General features: G+C 33.2%; 1 protein-coding gene across 1 annotated transcript in view; it reads left to right on the top strand.

The window, feature by feature from the left end:
• CarT (Carcinine transporter) overlaps positions 1-25,651 on the top strand; it is a 1,715,434-nt gene that overhangs the window by 351,864 nt on the left and 1,337,919 nt on the right. The window contains exon 4 of the mRNA XM_089592391.1: positions 21,664-21,767. Within this exon, the coding sequence (XP_089448517.1) occupies positions 21,664-21,767 (104 nt within the window). The remainder of the gene's footprint in view (positions 1-21,663; positions 21,768-25,651) is intronic.

The following is a 25,651-nucleotide window of genomic DNA, read 5'->3' as shown; positions in this document are numbered from 1 at the left end:
TATTTTCAATTCTTTTTCTGTTACCTTTCCTGCTTCGTCTTTAAATCTCTTCATAGCTTGGAGAACCTGCTCGTGATTACCGGACGTAGAAATCCTCATTTGTTCTTTTAAGTACCTTGTAGTGTCAGTCGTGTGCGTCAGGTTTTACTTCACTAGCTCCTGTATTGTTTCCTTATCTGCCTCTGCTATTTGTCCCTGGGGTATCTGTACCGTTTTGATCTGGTTATTATTGACTTTTTGGCCCACTACTGCCCTGTACGCCGTTTAGATTCTTTGTAAGGCTCCTGGGACTCTTTTAGTAGCCCGTTCTACCTGCTCTTCACATTTATCTCTCTTTCTCATAGTTACCCTACATTTCCATTTTGTTTGTCGGCTTGCTTGCAGAAATGCCTCTGTCTGTTGGGCCATTTGATTTTAATCTACATACCATATTATTTTCCATGTCGACGTGACTGATTGAATTGGACCCAGATTCTCTACTAGTCTCCCTGGATTTTTTTCGATTTGCTTTATCTTCCCTGGTTGTCCTTCTACCAGCAAGGTTGTACCCCTTAAACATAAAATAGTTATCTTTTTTCCCGTTCTCAATCCCATTTATCGTAAGCTTCTAGGTCCCTAGGTTACCCTTGATTAAGGAAAGAGAGAACAACTACGAGAAAGAAAGAAAAAATTCTACTTTCCTTCTTATTTCTTTATTTTTATTTTGATCTAAAGTTCTGTGTTAATACAAATGCCCCTGCCGTACAATTTATTACACATACTTTCCTAATAATTATTAAATGCAATCTAGTATTAGGGCTTGACTAGTTACTACGGTAAGTAGCGAGTGTGGCTCCAACTTTACATTCAGGTTGTATCGTTGCATATAATATTTATGTTATACTTATTTAGTTTAGGTGACGTATCGTTGACGAGTGTGTTGACCTCTTCAGGCTCTATTAACAATAATAAATTACTACAATGACTGTTATCAACAACAGATAAATGTAATGAATGACTGACAATAAAGTTACCTTAATGTGAACCGTGAAATAGAATTTATTTAACGTGTCGAGCAACTGGCTCACACGCAAGTCAAACTGGCAAAGGCCCCAGACCGCCATGTACCCCGCTTTTACAACAAACACACACACACACATATACAAGTTTTGCAGTGCAATGATTCGAACCCTTAGTTCCCATATCACATTATCAGTATACAATTCTAAGAACGTTCATAGTCTTTAAAAACGTACAGAATTAAAGAAACTTTAATAAGTGCGACTTAAATTATAATCATCTTTTTTCTTATTTATATTATGAATGTTGGAGGTAATGTGTAACATTTAAAAGATTAAACGTTTACCATAATTTGGCTCTTTGTCTGATATTTTTATATTGTCCCACTCAAAGTTAAAGTTATTAGAAATTTGGTGTAAAGTAACTACCAACTCCGGTTTGTAGTTATTTTAGTAATCTCGTTTTCTCTCTTTAAAAGCTCTCTTCGTTTTATCTGTACATTTTGCTGAACGGTCACTGCAGGAGATTGTATATACGACAATAGTATTATGTAAAGTTTCAGTAGTATCTTTTTTTCAACTGTACAATATGATTTGATTTTTAGTTTATCCTCGGAATTACTTGTATATTAAATTTTTTTTCAAAACGTTGTAACTTATCGAAATTATTTGGAACAAATAGTGAGCTTATAATGGTTGTATTTAATGGTAATTGCTCGGAAAATTTTAACTATAACATCATTATTAATCGGACATAGTCTTTTCTAAATATGTTTATTAATGAAATGCTTAGGAAAGCCATTTTCAAGCAGCATCTGTCTTACAATTTTCACATTTTTGTTATGGACAGAAATGTCAGAGAGTCTTATGGTTCTGTCTATTGAATTATAAATTATATTTTTCTTTTGTTGCCCAGTATGATTAGATTCAAAATGTAAGAGTCCATGTGTAGATGATTCTTTTTGGTACTAATTTGTAATAATTTTGGTGCATTAATCCAATAATACAAAAATAAAGAAATATGATCGTGACATTAATAGGATCACAAATTAGTACCAAAAAGAATCATTTACACATGGACTCTTACATTTTAAATCTTATCATACTGGGCAACAAAAAAAATATAATTTATAATTCAATAGACAGGACCATAAGACTCTCTGACATTTCTGTCCATAACAAAAATGTGAAAATTGTAAGACAGATGCTGCTTGAAAATGGCTTTCCTAAGCATTTCATTAATAAACATATTTAGAAAAGACTTTGTCCGATTAATAATGATGTTATAGTTAAAATTTCCGAGCAATTACCTTTAAATACAACCATTATAAGCTCACTATTTGTTCCAAATAATTATGATAAGTTACAACGTTTTGAAAAAAAATTTAATATACAAGTAATTCCGAGGATAAACTAAAAATTAAATCATATTGTACAGTTGGAAAAAAGATACTCCTGAAACTTTACATAATACTATTGTCGTATATACAATCTCATGCAGTGACCGTTCAGCAAAATGTACAGATAAAATGAAGAGAGCTTTTAAAGAGAGAAAACGAGATTACTAAAATAACTACAAACCGGAGTTGGTAGTTACTTTACACCAAATTTCTAATAACTATAACTTTGAGTGGGACAATATAAAAATATCAGACAAAGAGCCGAATTATGGTAAACGTTTTATCTCTTAAATGTTACACATTACCTCCAACATTCATAATATAAATAAGAAAAAAGATGTTTATAATTTAAGTCGCACTTATTAAAGTTTCTTTAATTCTGTACGTTTTTAAAGACTATGAACGTTCTTAGAATTGTATACTGATAATGTGATATGGGAACTAAGGGTTCGGATCATTGCACTGCAAAACTTGTATATGTGTGTGTGTGTGTGTTTGTTGTAAAAGCGGGGTACATGGCGGTCTGGGGCCTTTGCCAGTTTGACTTGCGTGTGAGCCAGTTGCTCGACACGTTAAATGAATTCTATTTCACGGTTTAAATTAAGGTAACTTTATTGTCAGTCCTACATTACATTTATCTGTTGTTGATAATAGTCATTGTAATAATTTATTATTGTTAATAGAGCCTGAAGAGGTCGACACACCCGTCAACGATACGTCACCTAAAATAAGTGTATTAATTTGCACCAGAAGATCAACGAAATAAACTTGTATATTTAATGTGGAGGGCTAGAAAGACTTAACTATAAAAAGGGAAAAATATGGATCAAGTCTCTCTTCATAAAGTAAGAAAAAAGAACATTAAATCAGAGTGAGTCATACTTGACTGAACAGTACTCAAGAGAGCAATTGTCAAGCTAGAAAAAGTATATGACAAGTATATTGTAAGTGTGGGCGCTTGAGGAGATAACATATATGTTTGCTATATTGCTGTACACTTATATCTAAACAAGACAAGACTTGTTTTAGTTTTTTTTCAAACAAAGCTTTTTTCAGTTATTTTATTTTAGTCTCTTTGCGTTTTTACTAGTTGTCTCTCTTTTACAAACATGACACGCATATGATGCTATAAATGAAAGTAAAATTGACAATTCCATTACTGAAGTATGAAAAAGCTCGCAGTTAGCAACATGGATCAAATTTTTGACAGTTTTAACAATGCTAATATTGTTGAATGTTGTGTCATTTTTTGTGATATAGTGTGACTTGAATATCATCGTTTACTGAGTAGAAAAAATATAACTAGTATTCAGAATTTTGTTGATGACCGTGAAACTGTGCTTAAAATTATTTCAGAGTACAAAAAAACTCTTAAATTATTATCATATGTCGATCGAACGTTATTAAATATTGAATGTCGAATATTAACTTTTTTAGCAACATTTTATAAAAAATCAGAAGTGCGCGTATCACGTCCTTCTACATCTGTTACGCGAGATGTTTAAAGTGTAAAGTGGAAACAGTTCAAATAGTGCATTTAAAAATCGTATTTGGACCGCTGTGATTGTGACTAGTGAGCATTTGGATATAGTACAATTTCTTCAGTCAGCTGAAAAACGATTCATTTTAAAAGTGCGAGAAATTATAAAAACACCAAATTCTTCATAAAATACTTAACTTTTAACAGAATTTGCAGTAGTAAAAAATGATACTGAGACAATTGAAGTTAAACATTTTAATATGTAATCTGAGAGCGTTTTCAGTACGACAGAATTACATAAATGGTTTAAAATTAATGTAAAACAACCTTTTACTATAAGTATGCAGAAATTTAAACAGCAAGATTCTGGTTGAAGTAACAATACTATATTGAATTTAGTAAAGAATAATTATGAAAATCACGTAATGAGTGGTAGTTCAGATATGGAATTTTCTCCTTCCGTCATAAAAAAATCTTGTGTAAATGTAATGAATACTGAATAAAAATGATTCATGTGGGAAATTTTATCTGCTCTTTATAGTCAGCGTTATAATGTTAATTAAATTTCTTATTTTAAAGTTTATGAAAGTAATTATGATTTTAGTGGAATAACGTTTTTGGTACAACCTAAGCAAGTACTAAGACTTGAAAAAAATAACAATATTTCAACTAATATTTTTTTTTTTAAAGGTAAAGGGAAAAATAAACATACTACTTTACCTTTTTACTTAACAGCAAAAAACAAGGTAAGCACATACATTTTCTTTTTATATAAAAATATAACAATGATATGCATAGTGAGATAAAAAAAAGAAGCGCAGGTTTTAACGCAGAAAATGATAGTTATTTGCACGATGAAGTTGAAAAGGTTAAAGAAGAATCAGAAGGAAAATAAGAGGAGGTGAACATGAGATTAAGGATTAAAAATTTAATAAGACTTGCAATTACTGCAAAAGAAAATACTATACCTTATTTCGCTATGATACTAGTATTCGAGGTGATCTACAAAAAACTCAGAAGCATGATGAAACTAAGTTCGTTAACAGTTCAGTTACTCTTCCAGCTTTTAGTTATAATACTTCGGTAGTTAAATGAGTTAAATCTGATTTGTTGGGCACTGTGTTACCTACGGTTTTGGTAAAAGTTGCCTGCAGAAGTGGCACCAGTTACCTGATGAGAGAATTGGTTGATCTGTGTTCTTAATGTTCTGTCATTACACAATCATTATGTGACTTGATGGGTTTAAAGCAGAGCAAAGCTAATTATCAAATGACTGGAGTAGGTGAAGGGCTTAGAATTACTTCTAAATATAATAGTTTTTGATATACTGTCAAAGCATGATGACAATTTTAGATATCGTATAACTACTTTAATTCTTCCTAAGGTATCTTCATATTAACCTCCGGGAAGTGGTTTCGCTATAGATCTAGTACATCTCCAAGACTTACAACTGGCTGATCATATTTTTGTGGGTCAATGAAAAGTTGAGCTTATGTTAGATTCATCTGTTCACGCTAAAATAATAACAAACGAAATTAGGAGATCTGGCTTAGAACGGCCCATCACCACCTTTTAGCTGCTTAGGTTGTGTAGTGTCAGGACCTATTCATTGCAAGTTTCTAAAAATAAATCGGACGATTGTGAATTCTATTGAATACGTTGAAAATCCCTGTGTTAATATCTTGTTAAAAAGGTTTTGGAAACTTGAGGAACCTATTAAGGTTGGCTGTACTCCTATACCAGTGGAAGTTGATTGCGAAAAAAAGTTCCTCGCAGGTTAGAAACGAGATCAGGAAGGTAGATAACTCGTCAGGTTACCTTTAAAAAATAATGAAACCATGGACATTTTGAAATTTGGTAGTTTTAAGGTGGCTAATTGTATGTTGAAATCTATGGAAAGAAATTTTTTAAAGGATTGTAAGCTACAGTCTGATTATTGCAAGTTCTTGAAAGAATATTTAGACTTTGGTTATATGGGCTTAGTTGTAAGGAAACAGCAGAGTGTTTTCACCTCATTTCACCGTTTTGAGGAATAAAAGTTCGACTACAAAGCTTAGAGTAGCTTTCAATGGTTCATGCAAGGTTAAACCTAGTAGATCATTGAATGATTTTCTTCACATTGGATTCAACTTATTGTGTAATTTCTTTGACTTAGTTATATGTCTTTATAGCCAACATAGAGAAATTGTTCAGATATATAGGAGTTGATACCCCTGATCAGGTTTTTCAGTCGATTCTCTGGCATTTTGACCCATTGCAAGATATCCAAGTTTACAAATCACAACAGTGACTCAACGATTACTAAGATTAATATCCTAAGGGAGCTAGTGTTCTTGATTCAGAAATTTATATGGATGATGTCTTGTCAGGAGGACACAGTGTGAATGAAGCTGAAGTTAAACTAGATGAGTTAAATTGTAAAACAGAATTAAGAAAAATTCCTTTGAGAAAGTGGTCTTCCAATAGTTCCGACTTACTTGAAAACTTGCCAACTTCGTTTCCTTCAAATCGTCCTGTGAACTTAAAAGACAATAAAGAAATTACCTCAGTAGTAGGACTGATTTGGGATCCTTATGCAGATAACTTGTGTTTTAAGATAAATAGTTGTAAACCGGATTTCACACACATAAAAAAAAGGCTTCTGTTTAAAATCTCCAAGATATATGACCCTCTAGGTTGGTTATCACCTACTATTATCGTTGTTAAGATGCTTATGCAGTTGCTGTCGTTATATAAATCAGGTTAGGATAAAGAACTTCTGGAAAATATAGTACTCACTAACAATAAATGGCTAAAGGGTCTTCCAAAGTTAGAAGAGTTTGAAATTCATCGTTGGAATGGATACTCTTCTGATCACGATGTTGTTAAAGTTCATAGGTTTTCCGTCGCTATTAAGTCAGCCTATGCCACAGTTCTTTATTTAAAAGTGATAAAATTAAAAAAAATTTCTGTTAGTTTTTTAGTTGCCAAAACTAAAGGGGCTCCACTCAAAGTAGTTAGTATCCTGAGACTGGAGTTGTGTGCTGCTTATCTGTTGGCTAAGGTTGTTCACCATTACATAAAAAATTGTGCGCTTATTTTTTCAAAGGGTAGTTTACATCTTTGGACTGATTCAAAGAATGTGTTACATTGGTTACATTCTTTACCTAGTAAATGGTGCACTTTCGTGGCCAACAGATGTTCAGAGACTCACACTTTGGTTCCAAGCGCGAAATGGCATTACGTGAAAACCAACTGTAACCCAGCTAAAGTTGCTTCTCGTGGCATACTTCCAAGTCAGTTACTGCAACAAGATAGTTAATTACATGGTCCTACATTTCTCTATCAAGAAAACAAAGAATACCCTGTGTTTAATATCGTATCAATTTCTTCTAAAGTTAAAACTTTGGAATCTCAAGAAGTTTCAAAAAAGGTTGAGACGAAATGTTTGAAACCTTAGGAGCTATACTATCGTTATTCTTTACTTGATAGGTTATTTTACATAACAGCTTACTGCTTAAGGTTCACTTTTAGGTGTCGTTTAAAAGTACTTAGAAGGAAAAAACAAAGTGATAATAAATCTTTGGTAACAGTGAAAATTAGATGAAAATTTTTATACTGAAGGCTTCTGCTAAATGAATTGGACTTGATACTTAATAATACTGAGGTAGAAAATCCGTTATTATTTTAGATTCTTGTACATCAACAAATTTATTTTAAGTCTGAGATAGCAATACTTAGGAAAAATAAAGGAAAGCCTCTAAAAGATCAGATTTTCTTGCCTTCCACCTGATGACTACTTCGTTAAATTGTTGATTTCTAGAAAGTCTGCCACGTTACAGGGAGGGACTCAAGTTTTCTTGATCACGTTGGGGTGGAGATTTTGGAATTTGAGAGTCTTTCAAGTAGCTTGTTTATTTATCAGAAATTGCATAAACTGCAAATGATACCCTTCCACTACTTTAAGTCAGCAAATGGCTGACTTACCTAAAAAAGAGTTATGCCAACTCCTCTTTTTTTGTAAGACTGGGATGGATTATGCAGGTCCCTTGAAGGTTCAGCTATCCAAAAGTCGTGGTAAGGGCACTCAAAAAGGCTATATCGCCGTTTTTATCTCTTAAGTAACAAAAGCAGATCATCTGGAGTTTATAGAAGATTATTTAAGTGCTTCTCATAACGCTGCCTTTCAGCAGTTTACAGCAAGATGTGGATATTGTTTTGACCTTTATTGCAATCAAGAAACTAATTTTTTGGAGCTTCTAGAGAATAAAGATAATTATGGGAGGGTTTTAATAAAGCACGGAAACTAGCTGAGAATCTGATTAGATAAAACGCAAACTGGCATTTTTATTTCCCCTCAGCACCCCACTTCAGAGGTCTATGAGAGGCTGCCCTTTAGTATTGTAAATTTTATTTGAAACGCTTAATAAGTAAACAAGTTTTAACTTTCGTTGAATATTCGACTCTACAGTGTCAAATTGAAGCTTGCATGAATTCTCGGCCTTTGACACCTTTGTTGACGATTCAGAGGATTTAAGTGTTATGTCCCTTTCCCATTTCTTGATCCATCAGCTTTTGTTTTTGGTTCCAGAACCAGACATGCTACATGAGAAGCTTTCTTTGCATAGCCTTTGGAAACTGATCACACAGTTAAATCAACTTTTCTGGAAGCGTTCGTTGTACAAATGCTTAACTTCTTTTATGTTACGTTCTAAATGGCTTGAATCTCAGGTTTCACTACAAATTGGTGATTTAGTGCTGGTTAAAATTGAGTTAAGTTCTCCCGGACTGTGGCCTTTCGGTCACGTTGTAAAAACTTACCCCGAAAAAAATGGTTTATTTCAGGTAGTCAAAGTTAAAACTTTTTCACCGGAATTGTAGGAATACCACCAATAAAATGGTTAATAAATAATTATTTCTACCGAAAGTTAGTTAATAAATTTAAGATACTAATAGGTACTGAATCATATTAACGATCAAAATCTTTAATCATAGTTTACTAAAATCTTGATCTATTTAATAGTGAGATTTCTTCATTACTCAGCCATTTAATAAAATTTCTTGTTAATTTCTGTTTGATTATTTTGTCTTAAAAATTAACAAGTAGACCATTTCTATTTGGATAAGTCTCAATTCCTCTTTATGGTTCCGTTAATCAACGGAGATAGGATGTTTAAAATCCATACTTTATTTTGAATTTGAGTTAAAATTTAATGTAAACGCATAAGCGTGTGTGTAATAAAATTTAAAAAATTGTCATTAATTGCTTGAATTAAATAACGTGCTATGAAGTCTCACTCTCTTTGTGCACCAATCACTTTGAAGAGTAAACTTCAAAGCCCATTAATTGTAAGCTTACTAGCGTGTGAGTGGTCAGCCAATTACGTAAGGCCAAGAGAGCAAGAAAAAGGCTAGCAGCGTCTAGACAGGCAGCCCACCTCTAAAGCTTTCTCGAATAGGCAGCTTATGCTAAAGCTACTTCTAGAAGCAACTTTTAGAAAATGGCTTCTTTATAGCCACAAATGCTACTAAAATGTTGAAGAAAGACTTAGTTCATTCATTTAATCTATTTTTAATTAACTAATTTCTTTTCTTTGTTTATAAAAACACCTTTTTTACTTTCTCTCAGTGTACATTTATTGATTTATTGATGTTCATATAGATATATTGGAGTTAAGTTACAGTGCACATTAAGTGTTCTTCTTTTTCAAAATAAGATGCTCCTGCTCCTTCCTTTAAGAATCTCAGGACCAAGACGGCTCAACCCTAGCTCACTAGATTATACAGTCCACTTTGAGCCGTAGCTTAACATTAGGTCCTTCAAGCCGGATCTTGGCCTTGGGGAATGAAGCGAGAGGAGCATAAGGCATAAGTGATCGGATACGTGAGCTTCATCTTGCCACGTAATACATAGCTCAGGCAGCCATATGAGGCCTTTGTTCCTCACAACAAACACAGCGAAGAGGATAAAGAGAAAGCGAGACGAACAAGAGGTGGATGCGGGCTGCACATTGGTGCAGAACGTAACACATTTTCTCTTTGCCTATGTCTGCTTGTCAGTTCAGGCTGTACCCAGCAAGTGTGTTAAGCAGCAAAAGTTCCTCTAGTAGATGCATAAAAAGTTGCACATTTTCTCTTCGTACATAAAGTTGAGACCTTTTTTCTCGTTTAACTTACAGAAGTTCTTTGTTTTTTCAATAGCCTTTTGCTCTCGACTACAGCGAAGTGACTAGTGCTTCTGCATACCAAAGGACCTAGTGCTCGTGGATCCCTACTACTTACAACCCTCAACAGGCCCTCTGCACCTGCTGCATGTTATCAACGAGCTAGCTGCTGATATAGCTGCTGGCTACCCGTTGCGCTTGTTGCTCTAGGACGTCGACGTGGTCGCTGCTGGTATAGGTGCAGGCCTCTCAGCGCTCTTCAAGATCGCAGAGATAATTTGGAGGCTAGGAACGCCTGCCTCCTTTGGTATTTATAACCAACTTTAGGTTAACCTCACTTTGGAGATTAACTCGTTATTGAGTTTCTTGAAGCGATTAAATTTTATATTTAAAATACACATGTTGTTAAGAAAATTAATTATTAGAATTTAACGTTTAATTAAAAGTTACTAAGACGTTACAGTGACAGTAATTAGAAAAATTTAGTCAGAAAATACGCAATTTTTCGCGTTAAGCAGCTTCGAGAAAATGGCTTTTTTATAGCCGCAAACGCCATTCAAAAGTTGAAGAAAGGCTTAGTTAACTCATTTAATCCAATTTTAATTATTCGATTTCTTTCCTTTGTTCATGAGAACATCTTTTTCACTTTTTCTCAGGGTATATTTATTGATTTTATTGATGTTTATTTGAATATATTGGAGTTAAGTTACAGTGCAAATGAATTGTTTTTCTTTTCCAATATTAGATGATCTTGCTCCTTCTTTAGGAAATCTCAGGACCAAGACGGCTCAACCTTAGCTTACTGGATTATGCACTCCACATTAAGCCGCAGTTCAACACACAATAAAGCCACATATGTAAAAAAAACTATTAAGAATATTTAAAAATTTTATGACCATTGCCATTTAACAGGAAAGTAAGTATTATATATTTTATCCTAAAGATAGAACTTTGTTACCAACTTGAGTATTATTCTTGTATTAAGATACAGAGGACCTGCTCATAACGATTGCAATCCAAAATATCAAGACTCCCGATCTTTACCAAAAGTATTCCATAATTTAAATAACCATGATGCTCATTTATTCATAAAAGAACTAGTCAGTTGCTTTCTGGGTCAAGTTAACGTAATACCTTAAACAAAAGAAAAGTATATCCTCTTTTTTTAAGGTTTGTCAAAGAAACAAGTATTAATTGACACTGTATTGACTCGTTCAAATTCTCTTCATCATCTCTGGAAAAGTTAGCATCTCACTAAGAGCAGCATATTATTAAAAAAAATGTTTTTACTCAAGATAATTGCTACTCTGTAAAACAAATTCAGCTGCATTCTGAATTGCATAATAATTATAAACTTTTATACACTGACACAGATAGGTTAACATACGAAATAACAAACCACAACATTTATGAATTATTGAAAACGAATATTCAAGAGTTTGATACTTCTGATTACCCAGAAAAAAAAAATTCAATATACCTTAGAAAAACGAAAGAATTGTAGGACTTATGAAAGACGAATGTAATGGTAATATTGTAACAAAATTCGCAGGTCTGAGAAGTAAGATGTATAGCTTATGCAGGACCAAAGCATTATAAAAAAGCAAGGATGTCAAGACTAATACTGTTAAAACCTTCATAAATTTTAACGATTACGATGGGTGTCTACACGACTTTAGCAAAAGTATTACACGAAAGCAAATAAGTATTAGATTCCACCATCATTAAGTCTATACCAAGAAACAAAATAAAATAGCTCTCAGCTCATATGATAATAAAAGATATATTTTTACTACTTCTAATGATACATAACCTTGGGGACATTATAAGATCACGGAGGAAAAACAACAAATTAGGAGAAAAAAAAAGAAGAAAAAAACTGGAGAGAAAGTTTTCAAGAAGTACATCTCCACACAGTTTTAACCCGAATAATATAGAAGTGACTGATCAAAAAGAGCTATTTAAGTCTTTTTACCCACTATCACCTAGGGAGCTGTTCAAATTAACGAACGCTCAAGAAGAATATAGGAATGAAGGAGAAGGAAATAGAAATGATAAAAAAATTGTATGTGAAGAAGACATGGATAAAAGCGCAGTAAAAATTTACAAAGTGGTTGGGAGCTCTTCTTATAAAGAACTGATAAAACCATTTTAGATCAGTCCGATAAAAAACATTAATTAGCATCCACAAGCAACGATAGTTTCAGCTGTTAAGGTGAAGAGCTTGCTGAATCAGGATTACAGAAGGAGTTTAGAGTCATCAGCAGAAAATCAATTAAAAATATATAGTGTGACGAAGATTTTTCGGCCGAAAGACAGCCGTCCCGTATCCCCTCACAAAATTCTCACTTACGTCACTTACCGTATCCCTACTCACTGGATACCTCTCCTCCAGGAGGTCGGCCACAGGTGTCCGGCTCGGGAACGCTGGACACTCCCTAAAGGAAATTAAAAAGGGGAAAACTGAGGACACGAATTATTGACACTAACACTGATATATCTTTCACGGCGCGCGCGCGCTATTTATTCCTCCTCAATGCTCTCACACTATGCCCGCTCTCTCTCTCTCTCTCTCTCTCTCTTCTTCTATATCGAATTATGGTGCACTGTTCCCGTCGTGGATGTCTTGGTACGGACGCCTCCCGATCGTCCTCCGCTGGCCTTCACCTTGACCTTGGTACGAACGCCTCCCGATCGTCCTCCGCTGGCCTTCACCTTGACCTAGCTGACGGTGGCCCGCACTCCGACCTCTCACCCATGCGCATACACACACACACTCTCAAGCACGCCTCGCCTCTTATACCCGATACTCACCCGACCTCAGCCCTTGAGCCTCTACCCGCTCCTTTACCCGCGCCACTAACACAGGTTATTCTCCTACACTCACTCACTCCCAAATCGCCCTGATTCTCTGCCCAGTCTACCACCCGGTGCCCTAATACTATAACTTTACCTCCTGATTATCCTCGCTGTTGACTCAGCTGGTATCTCCCGGTCGACGGCTCCTCTGCTCTTCGCGGGTATTGTTCTCACCTCTCTCTCTGTCTCTACTCGGCTAATCGCGGTGGAATTCCCTCGATAACGGTGCCTCGATCGGCTCCCTCAGCTCCTCCGTGCAATCTACTTCCTGGACCTGTCACTTTTCTATCTCTCGAAAACCCTTGCTCTCCGCTATCCTCTCACTATGCTCATCCGTGCCGTACTGACTCGTTATGGCGGTGCACTTCGACAGATGCGCGCGCCCTTCCCGTCTATGCGAAAAATCTCCAACACGCCTAAAAACCGGTAAATTTTTGGAGGTTTCCAAAACTAGGGAATTGACGCGGCCGCTCGGTGCTCACACCTCTCTAACGTGTCGCGAGCCCTCGCCTCTCTCTCCTTCTCTACCTTGCACACATGCTCACCCAATCATACCACACACACTTTCAATCCCTTCTCTGATCTTCGGTCCTTCTCTCTCCTCTGGCTCGTAGTCCGCGGCACCGAGGACACACATTAAGAATGTGTTGTAAAACGATACATATGTAAAATATATACTGTATCATAGGACTCAGTAGCCGCCAATGACTCGCCCAAAAATATAGGTATATAGTGACGTGATAGCTTCAGCTACCACGTCACAATAGATCCACCTTTGAGGTAATAAAACCTTGTGTTAATGAATTTTTTTTATTACTTTTCTTCTTTGACTATCACATCCCTTTTAACAATGTAGTTTAAAAAAAAAAAAAAATCAAAAAAATAAATAAATCTTTAAAAAATGTCAAGTAATTTTCTTTCTTCATTCAGTACAGATGGCAGATTTTGCAGAAATTAATCAGCTGACCAGAGGGGGCTTTTTTTCAACACAAGAAGTCAGCGAAATGGTAGTTGTTGAGACTTCCATGGTGACTAAGCTTCAAAAAGTTAAAATAAAGTACGGTAAGAAAGTTGTAGCAGTACTAAGAGATGAATCCCAAATACTTTTGCCAGATCTTGTCTTAAAAAGTTTAGTAACAACTGAACTTAGATTAAATAGTTTACAGAATTTAGTTAATAAAATAAAATTATTTGTCAAGATTAATAGTACACATCTCGAATTTTGTTAGAAAAACTACTTTTTTAATTATTCATTACATGTAAAAAAATTAAAATATTTTGTAAAAATGATACGCTTTTTTTTTCAAGTGAATAGTTTTGTGAAAAATAAAAGTTTTGCTATAATAAAAACACAATTTCTATAACTTGTAACTGCATTATTTATTTTTTACTTAGTTTAATTTTTTTCATTCATGTACTTTCTTATATCATATTTTTAAGATTATTGTTGTTAATCCAACTATTATGACTGTTATCAAAATCAAGCCATCCAACGAAAATCTTATTTTTCCGTCGTTGGAGAATTTTTTCCACAAGGTAGGTTTCAGGATGCTAAGTCTTTTGCAGCTCCCGCTCATAGAAGCCCCCAGAGATTGGCTGCTTTCGGTAATCCCTTAAATGGTAAGTTGGTGGTCTCATAGGGATCACTCTCATAATGATGTTCTGTCGGCGCGACGTATTATTCGAGTCTAAGCTTGCGCTTAATAAATCGAGATTCGCACTGGGCATGTAGATGGGACACAGGGCTAAAGGATAGCTAAATCTCTTGACAGGACGTCCTGAAGGGGGGGAGCCCAACTGTCAGATTGAATTGAAGTGGTTGTCACTCGTTCTCAGCGCGCCTATAATTTGTCAAGAACATCCGATGCGATGGTGTTAAACAAGTGTCCTGTCTGTGATCTAGAGGTTAAAGGTAGTTACGCCCTAGAGGTAATGCAAGGGGTAAAATAGTTTGAGCTCGTGACTGATCTGTGAGCCACCAATACCATCCGGAGTAAATGTGATTGCTTTGGATTTATGTAAAGGGAGAAAGGAAGTGTAAGGTTAAGTCGACAACCAATCTAAGAGCCACCAATAATATCCCGAGAAAATGGCGATTGCCTCAGATTTATGTGAAGAATAAATTTTCAGTTTACAGTCGATCTACGAGCCACCAACATTATTCGGAGTAAAAGGTGATTGCTCCAGACTTACGCGACGTATGAGTTTGAGTTTGACATTGATCTATGAGCCACCAATACCATCCAGAGTAAATGTGATTGCTCTAGATTCATGAAAAACACTTGATTACTTATTTTTGTGGTTTTAGAACTTATCGATGCCGTAGTAGGCAATTATGCAGACTTCGCGACAAAAGAGATAAACGCTGTTAATTTTTTTTAAACTTTGGAAAAACTTACTTTCATTTTAAGTATTAGAATGTACACGTGGAGAACCGGCGCAGTGTCCAGGGTTAAAACTTTTGAAACCACACTCGTGGAGGACCGTTGAATAGCAGAGATGGACTCTAACTATCCAATCAACCGCTTGAGGGTAAAATTTAAACTGTACTGTACCTCACTTCACAGTAGACTGGGTTGTAGCAGAAGCAGACTCTTACTACTTAGTCTACCTTGAAGGATTATCGTCGTACCAAGTCGAGTCAAGTCAAGTGCTTTTCTCGGGGCCTCTAGACCTTTTTATAAGGACTAGTGGACCTCTGCAACGCACTGGTTTGAAACGACGCAGGAAAATTTTGCTGGGAAAATCTTGGAGGGAAAAGATAATAGCGGTAAATCTAATTGGCTAGAGATGCTTTAGTTCTGCCTCTCAAAAATTGGCACATCCTACATTCGGCTCATTCTCCTTTGTGCGTCAAGAGAAGGTAAGGTAATTCACTCATTAGTGTCCCTCCTTTATCTTTTACATTAAAATCTTACAGAATTTCCATGGTACTTAATATTAACATTATAATAACATAATACAAAGATTTACTTAGACTAAGGATAGTTCGTTAACTCAATCAACTTTGTTGTAACAAGAGTGGTAAAAGTTGCACAATAGTTCACGTGAATGTAAGTGTTGATTAAATCACCGTTTAATGTGTTGCTATATTAATAACAGGCCTAGTAATAGTAGTTTTTATACCTTAATAACTATAATAGTTAGATTGCCAAAAACATTAATAGAACATGTTAATAGTCGAGAAAGAGTAATTGTTAACAGTGGTCCATCCACTTGTCTCTGAAGTAACTGTAGTTGTGGTCCAAGTACTTATTAAATTTTCGTCGTGACCTAATGTTTGTTAATTTTACTGAGCTTACCAATTATTTGAATTAATTTTTAGCTATGAATATATTTCCAAATATTAGTAGTGAGATCAATTTTTATTTTCTCTTTTGCTTCCTCTTTAGAGAGGATGTTAGCACGTGGTGCCCTGGGGATTTAAAAATTCTGTAACTTATTTTGGAGCAGCCGTAAAAACTCTCTCTCTCAACATGCCTGAGTCCGGAAGAGGGGAAGGAGATATTGTCAATTATTGGCTCAACTTTTCCGCTTTCCTTTACATTCTAAAGAGTAGTAACATTTGTTGAAATTAAAAAAAAATAGGCAATTGCAAAAAAATTCTATGGTGTAAGAGCGTAGCTCATGTATTAAAACGATTGAAAAGTTTACAATGCCGCTCTGCTAGGTTTACTATAGTATGTATTGTCTTTGTATATATGCATTAAATCCACCCACGTGCGTTTGCAGAAATCAAAGTTGGTCGATGTGCTGCAACTACAAATAGAATTTGCAGGTAATTCATCTTTTTTTCAATGCAAGTTGGTCCCTGTTTGACAGTACTTTTAAGTTAACACGAAAAATTTCGAAGAAACGAATGGGGAAAAAAAATTATTAGTAATTTTAGTTTACCAGCGTTACAATAGTGAGTACCTCAGTCGACCAGTTAGATGTACACCCCTTTTCGAAAATTCGCTTATTATTACTCACTCTAACTTTATCACCCACTTTCAATTTTTGCTTTCTTTTTCACTTTTGCTGTGGATTTTAGTTTTTTCAAAACCTTATCTTGATTACCAGCTGACACATCTTTAGGTTCCATCGCAATTGTTCGATGTTTGTGATTAATATATGTTGTAATTAACTTAGGTAAAGTATTAATTCACTTATAACTACCGTGCAGACTAAAGGTTCTCCATACAGCATGTTTTAGAGTGCGATTAAATCTCTCACACATCGATGCTTTAAGATCACTATGAGTAGAGCATAAATTAGTTTTATACTTTTGCATACAATTTAGAAAACTTGATTTTTAAAATTGTATTCCACGATTAGTTTGTCGATTTTTTGCTACTAATCCTTCAACTAATATAGGTTTCATAGCTGCCGTTACATTTTTACTAGTTTCATTCTTTACTGGCACAGCCCATGCATACTTCGGAAATATGTCAATGACAGTAAGCATACATCTATAACCTTTATTATCACGGGCATAAGGATGCATCCCAACAAGATCTGCTTGCCAAGTTTCATCTAAGTCACGCATGCTTAATTTCTGGCGAGAATAGTTACATCTAGCGATTTTGTGAAGTTCCAAAAAACTATAGGGGTACTCTAAGTCCATCTAATCGATAACTAAAATGTACATTTTGACGTGTAATAATAAGTTATTGATACGATTTTTTTTTTACCAATAAACAAGCTAACTACGTGAAACAATTATATTTCCCATGATAATATTGAAGTCAGGCCGTAAAATAAGTTATTTGTCTCTTTCGTTTTCAAAAGTGGTCCACTTCTAGGTATTTTACCTTACTTATGTTTCGCTTTGATTTCTTGTTTCTTGATTAATTACATCTTTACATTTAGTCAACCTCAAATATATCAATAATCTTTATTTCCACACACTATAACTACTACCATTAAAAATTGGTAACATTAATTTAATAATGTTTGCTATATTGTCTTTTTCCTTTTTGGTTTCAACTACTTTTAATATTTACAGCGTATTTTTTTTTAATTTTTAAAACACTCCTTCTTACATAGTCTCTGTCTTCCTTTCTTAACTCAAAACTTGCACTGTTTATTCCTTTTAAGATTTTCTTGTTATCGATCTGTTGAGCCCTTTCTCTTCCTCGTATATTTTCTATTTACCTACACTTGAATATTGCCGTTACACTTCTTTCCGCTCAACACGTTCCTCTTTTATAAAAGGTTTTAATCCTGTAGCATCTCAATAAATTTTGCACTCGAACACTTGTGAAACATATCACTGCTTACATTTTATACTTATCTTTTGAATACTCCATGTATTTTTTATCCATTTTCAATTTTAGTCTCACTTAAAAGTGTTTGCCACTTGCCTCCGAAGAGACACGAAAAAAATCAAAGAAGGAACAAAACAGGCATCTCAAATCACGGATCTCTGCTACCACGTTAAAAAACAATTAGCCTGGTAAAATAGATATTTTAAACATATCTTCGGTTATATACTTCAATTTATTATAACTAACGTTTCATATCGAACATAAGGCATCTTGCCTTAGCAACAGTTATCTATACACTGAATATACGTACCGTCATCAAACATGTATTAATTATGTGAATCAAAAGCTTCTTTGCATGCTTGATGCCTAGCATTCTAGCGTTGTGCGCGTAATTTAAAATTCACTTATATTTTAACAATTATTGAAAAGCATAGGAAAGACCTCAAATTTAAAAGAATCTGTTATGTTCATTAAGCTGATCGTTGAGTACTTATGGTATTTGTATGTTTGTATTAAGCTCATTTCATGCTGCTAGTAACAGGAGACATTGTCTATGCATTCGTAACAAAAGTCAAGTACTCAAATACGGTTTGAGCTCATCTGTTTTGCTCACGAGGAAAGGCTGGAAATTAATAGGGGTGGATGTAGCAAATATGAAAAAATTTATTAAATGCGCACGATGGTGTCCATGCATACAACAGGTTATGTTGATAACTTGTGCGTGTGTGTGCTTATCCAACTGATGCCTATTTTACGACCTAGCAAATGTAACTTGTCATGGCTTTATTGCCTGAGGGTTGCCTGACTAAGAATACTGCCATTGGCGAGTTTCTGTAGCAGCCAACGTGGGACCCTGGTGTAATTAAAAATCGAGCCTTTAAGAGTTTTAAGCAATCTCAGATAGTAGAAAATTTTTGTGTATGTCGCATCAGCAAATGTAAGTAATTCTAATTGCGAAGAAGCTTTCTTGACGCATACAGTTGTACTTGTCCCGATTGAGCTGTAGGGAAAGGAGCTTTACTGGTACTTGTCTTATTTGTCCGTAGATGTATTACATGCACTTACAGATATACACATGCATAACGATTATTTTCTGTACCATATTTTTGTCACTCTTTTTGTGTTAATCTCAACTATATGGATGTTGTTTTGCCTAGGCTTTTTTTGTAAGTAGCTGTTGTGACTCTTCTTGCACAAAAAAAAAGCCAATAAAAAGAACGAATCCAACCCAATGCTACTTCTTAAGAGGCATATTGAGATCACGTGCCAAGTTTCAGCCTTATTGGAGGCTTTATAAGCTTATCAGCTCTCTGAGAAGTGGCGATAGACACTAATCTAGCTCATGGACAAAACAAATAAGGTCTACTGTATATCTATATCGAGGAAGACACATACAGTCTTTCCCTGTGAATAGATATACCTTAATCTATGGATATTAAGTAGACGATAAGTTTTATGCTAATGCATTAAAAGTCCCATAGCACCTGGATATATAGCAGTACAAAATACATGGCTATTGACTAATGTGTCAAATTATTCTGTCACCATCTACCGAGCTCTTTACCTTAGCATAAAAAAGACAAAAAATTAGTCTATATCGAGTGTCTTTTAAATAATTTTTATTCAAATTTCTCACTCCACTTTATGCTAACAATTACAGCCTAAAAGCCATAGAAAATCTGTGGATTAAAAACTTTAACAGCTCTTGTGTTTATATGTGCAGGCAATACTTGACAATAAAAACATCATAAGATATATCAATGTATTCAATAAAAAGTTAAGTGATTAAGCAATTTTAATTGATTCTGGCAAAATATTAGACTATTCAAGAATACACTTTTTTTCCTTCCTTGTGAAAATAATTCATTATTATTTACCTGAAACTTCAAAACTTTTTTCTTGACAAAACTCATTATAACATTAATTATCAATTTTTATTTTTTTTTGCATTTTAGCTTCTACCTAATTCAAGTTCAGATTGTATAGAAAATTTTGTATAGTAATAAAAAATAATTTCTAAATAACGTTCGTTTGCAGGTAAAATCTTTGACAGAAAGTTTGTGGCATCAATCAGATTATAAAAAAAAATCTTGTGTTGTAGTTGTAGTCAAACCTTGGAGATAAAAACTCAGAAAAAAGCTTGAAACATAGCGTTTTTTATAAAGAATTACTGCACGTAAATCTATTTTCTTTATATATCCAACATTTTTTTAAAACAACACAGACGTATAACTTTATGAGTAATAAAGATAGTGAGTGTACTGTAGGAACAACTTTTATAAGTCGTATTATTTTTGTAGTTGTAGTCTTTTGTGATAAAGGCTTGTCTTTTTCTTAGTGTTGGGAAACAATTCTTTACAAGATTTTTTTAGTAAGTTTAAGAAAAAGTGTGGGAAATTTTTTCTCATAAGTTAGTTTAAGGGGTTTTCTGGGAAGTAAGATCAAGAATTCTTTTTTTTCAAGGTGTGTAATCAAATTGAAAACTACATCTGATATTGACTGTTTGTATATAGTCAAGACTAGTAGAAAATGACTCAAACGTAACAGGTACTTCAAATTTAAAAACGAGTGCTTATACGATATTTTTTTTAACTTCAAATTAGAAGAATTTTACTGTCATTTCAATAAAGGGTATTTAAAGTTTTTTAACAGCTTCAAAAATAATAAAGGTGGGTGTTTAATGATTTACCGAATAAAGGGTACTTACGATTCTTTATACTTAAATAAATATTCTTTGCTTACAGTTATGATAAATTAACAACTACATCACATCCATATATTAAAGAGTTTTATTGGCCCTAAAAGTTCTAGAATAATTGTAAAAAGAGTTAGAAGGTTTTTTTCTTTTGTATGAAATCCATTAGTCCTAGCTACTCATAAAATTGATGATTATAATACAGTGGTGATTTTCTAAAATATGAAGTAGTTCAGCTTGGTTCTTGTTTCATTATAAACTTATTAAGCATACTGTATTAATAATATTTGTCATTCTAGTAAAAGTAATTCAAATAACTTTTTGCATTTAATTATTATTATTGAAATAAGTATTAAATTTATAAGAAAATATTGAATGGAAAATTCTTCATACAACATAAGAAATTTTTGTTTAAATAGTGTGTAGCTATAAGCATAATCTAATCCCTTCAAAAATTTTTACAGTCCAAGACAAAGAGAACACGTTTCTCTAAAAATAATAATCAAAGGTTTCAATAAAAAAAATAAGCGTCTACTGTGGTTAGCAGTTTTTTTTTCAACTTGGCTAAAAACAAAAAAAAGCTAGATTAATTTTACCCTTTTATGTTAAAACAAGATAAAAAGAAGGTTTTAATTATATTGCAGTGGTCATTAACGCAACCAAATCTTTTCTTTGTAATACAGTACTTATGTTTTAAAATTAGTTTTTTAACAAAGAATCAGATGCTTAAGAACTTAAAGAAGCTCTCTCTCGCGTTCACTATTTAACATTAAGAAGCATGATTTCACTACATTTTTTAATTCCGTCTCACCTACAAAATTATATATTTCTTGTTTCAGTTTAATTTGGTGTGTGATTATAAAATTTATCCTACTCTTGGTCTAGTAGCTTTAAATGCTGGTGGTCCAGTTGGCGTATATATGTTTGGAAATTTGAATGACAAGTAAGTGTGCTGTGTTTTTCTAACATCTCACAAACTTAATTACATTTACATTAAAGTAATCATTATATTAATAAGGAATGTCATCATTTAAGCCTCATATGCATTACCTTTCTAATAGGATTAATTTGCAAAACTCAAATTTTTTTTATAGGGCTAGTTCTTTTGTTGTGGAACTGTTTTTATCTCTGGCTCAATGTTATTCTGTAAAATGGCTATTCAACAGTATTATACTAAAGAAATGGTTTAAATAAAACTTTCTTTCCCAAACTGCTTATTTTTTCTTGAAAGTATTTGATCAATGATACTCTAACATTACACCGTCTTATTAAAGCATAATTAGTATTAATTTAAAAAGCAAACGAAATGCCTTTATTACTAAAAGTTATCAACTTTTGAAAAAGAAACAAAGGATACAGAAAATTAGATTGGAAGTTTAATAAGTTTTGTCTTAGGAACATGATTTTTATTTGAATGCGAAAAAGAAGTAAACTCATTGCAAATATCTTTAATATGTCTACTTTGATGAAAGAGTGAGTTACTAATAAATACTTTAACAAAATCGAAATCCAAATAAAATTGAAAAGATGTTACGAATACAATGGATACAAAGAAATGTTTTCAAAAGTGGAGAAATAAATTAAATAAACTTAAATGCAATAAACTTAAACGTAGAGTATACAACTACTTCTAAAAAATAATTAGAGACGATGTAAGCCTGAACCCATTCAAACGTACAATATATCCCTGATATTTCTAAGCTTTAAATGGTTTCTTCTTTCTCTCTCTTTCTTATGTGACTAATGATAGGCGTTTTTATAAACTCAAGATAACCTTGGAATACGGAGCTATGCTATTACACGTCTTACATGTTATAGTACATAGAAAAGAAAAGTTAAACTGAGCTAGTTTTGGCATGAATGTTGTGGAGAAGATTAAGTGGAGCTCATACTGGGTACATTATACTTATTTTCGATATTTTTCTTGCGTTGATAAATAAATAGTGCATACCAACCTTTGTATGAGTGTACAGATTTTTTTTTTTATTTCTTTTTTTAACAAAAATATACTTTGCTTTGCATGCAAGTCAAGATGCTAATTGCTTCACATTGGGCGAAGTTTGTGCTGAACCTTATCCCGAGTAACCAGAGTATTAAGACGCTGTGTCATCCATGTAGGGTACTAAGCATTTTAATAACTCTTGTATACGAATAAATGTTGAGAAAAGTTTTAGCATTTTTATTTTAAAACTGTTTCTCTTTGAAATTATGTAGTAGACTATCCACTTCCAAAGGTAACAATGTTTGCCTATTTACGATCCTTCTACATGCTAAAGGATAGTGCTATACTCAATAAATAAAAGTTTGAAGAGAAGAAGCCATGTAATGTGTGAGAGGGCAAAGAGGGGCGAAGGAGTGTGGGAGAAGACTGGTCTCAGTTGGGAAAGCTATGATGACGCAGAGGCTGTCCAACCGCAGAGTCGAAAACTAGCCACACTTGAGTTGAAGAAGTGCTGTTCAAGAAATAAACGATTATTGTTTGCGACCGCAACAAATTAAGCTATAAGCCAGTGAGTTAATCCGTTTAGTTTTATTACTATTCCTACAAGCTCCCTAAATTTTCAACGTATTTGACTCATACAATTTTCCTATATCATTATCATATACACTGCCCACTAAAACGTCTAATAATATACCTATGAAAGTTTGAATGTATGTTGTTAATGCACTGAAAGTCAGACATATTAGTATTTGCGTATAGTTACATTTCAAAAAAGTTCATGTAAATATTTTCCACACTTTTAAAGTAAAATTTTTCTCCTTGTCTTTCAACGATAATTAAGTAATGTACCAATACAAAATATGTAAACAGTTATTATTGAAATAATTATCTAGAGTTTAAAGAAAAATTTTAAGATACAAAATGGACGATCTTTTTGATTTATTTGTTTTAGCTTGAATGTAAGCTGTACATATTTTTTGACGTCAATTACAGTTATTACTGAATTGGACACAGTTGCATGTACAGCAAAAATTTAAATAAATACTTTCGTATTACAGTTATTACAGTTTTTGCTTTAGCATGCACAATTAAATTCTTAAACATCTGTTTTGTTGATAGCAAATGTTTTCGTTTTTTTCGTTTAAGGACACTATTTTCAATTTTTACATACAAGACTTACAGTGTCCCATTGCTTTACAAAACTCTCCTACATTGACAAATTAGATTTTTCAATCCTCCCTACACCTTTTACTATACACTTAATGCAGCTGTATAAACAGTTTAACAATCTCACTTTTTTAGAACTTAACCTACTAAGTGGTCCAAAAATGGAACTAACCTTGACTACCACACAATACCTTAAAATGCAGAGCAAAACAAATTAAAGACAATTTAAAAATAAATGATAACACGATAGTAAAATAGCTCATGGACATAAGGAACGTACTTCTTAAAGAAGCTAACAGTTTTAGTCAACTGCTGGCTTAAACTTAGTCTGATAAACAGAAACTACAAGCTGCAATAGTTTTAATACAAACTACTACCAACACACTGCTTAACAACTTATATTTATTAAAAAATGAGCAAAATATCATTTAAATAACTAAAACCTGAGAAATAGAAGCTATTAACGAATAAAATTTGAAATTAAAAGTAAGTGTAATTCTGATAAAAATATCTCGTTCAGTTAAAAAGATGTCAGCAGTGTTTGAAAAAATTAAAGAAGGACTCTAGGCTTTATTATTTTGAATTATTGAGACCTTACAATTTTTTTAGAAACTGTAGAATTATACTTATTAAAATATATTAAAAAATTTTGAAATATTATGAAAGTTGAAAAGTAAGTACAGTTATAACTGCAAAATTTTTAATTATCGAACTTAATGTAGAAAGTTTTGGTAAAAATTTTGTTAACACAAAATTTCTTGCAATTAAAAAACAATACACTAAAATAAATAGTTTAATAAAAATGTAATACAGCTAATAGATAAAGATGCTAAAAATTTTTGATAAAAAAAATCAGGTTTTATCTTGTAGTAGTATCCACTGCATATGAAACCTGATTTTTAATATTAATTTATACAGTTTAATCTGAAACAAGCTGGTACACTTTACTTTCAGACTACATGAAAAAATTATTTCATAGGAAGACGTACACATACACTTATAGAGTTAAACAATTTTTATCAAGTATACATATAAACTTTCTATTCTACTATATACATTCATAATGGTTAAGACAAAAATAATTTAATGAAAAAATATTTTTTTAATACTTTTTTGAGGATAAATAGTAAAAATTATTCTAAACAGAGGCTTAAAAAAAAGGTTAGAGAGAAAGAGAAATTTGAGGCTTAAAAGAGGTTAGAGGCAGAGTCTCTTGATACAAATCTTATAATATAAAATGACATTTATATAAACACATATGTATATTCTGACACACAAAAATGGTATAAAATATATACAACCATATTCCTACATCCTCATGGTCCCCTTACAGCCTCCCGCAAAATAAAGATGTAAAATTTCTTCAACAGAAATATGTTAGGCCCTTCACAACCCTCTACTACTACTTTACAGTTACCTTGCGAATTTATTAAGCCCCTCACTTCCTCCATTACCACTCAAAGAAACTCAGAATATTTTCAAGAAACGTTACAATTATCCAGTTTTCTGACACCACCATACCCTCATTGGCCCTCCACACCCCTTACAAAATAATAAAAAATTCTTAACATTTTTTCATCATTTTTACCAAACAACAAATTTGCAGGATCTCCCCAAACTACCTGTGATTATAAGTGCTTCTTTAAAAATCCCTCAGAGCTCCCTCACAAAAACTTTAAATTTCTTTGTAAAATCATGTTATAAAAGATTTATATGAA

This window comes from Copidosoma floridanum, unplaced genomic scaffold (genome assembly GCF_036245765.1).
Source record: "Copidosoma floridanum isolate Cflo_tuat_1 unplaced genomic scaffold, Cflo_Japanese_pri ptg000016l, whole genome shotgun sequence".
NCBI classification, from domain to species: Eukaryota; Metazoa; Arthropoda; class Insecta; order Hymenoptera; family Encyrtidae; genus Copidosoma; species Copidosoma floridanum.
Note: the sequence above shows the minus strand (reverse complement) of the source record. Positions and strands in the feature narration are given on the sequence as shown.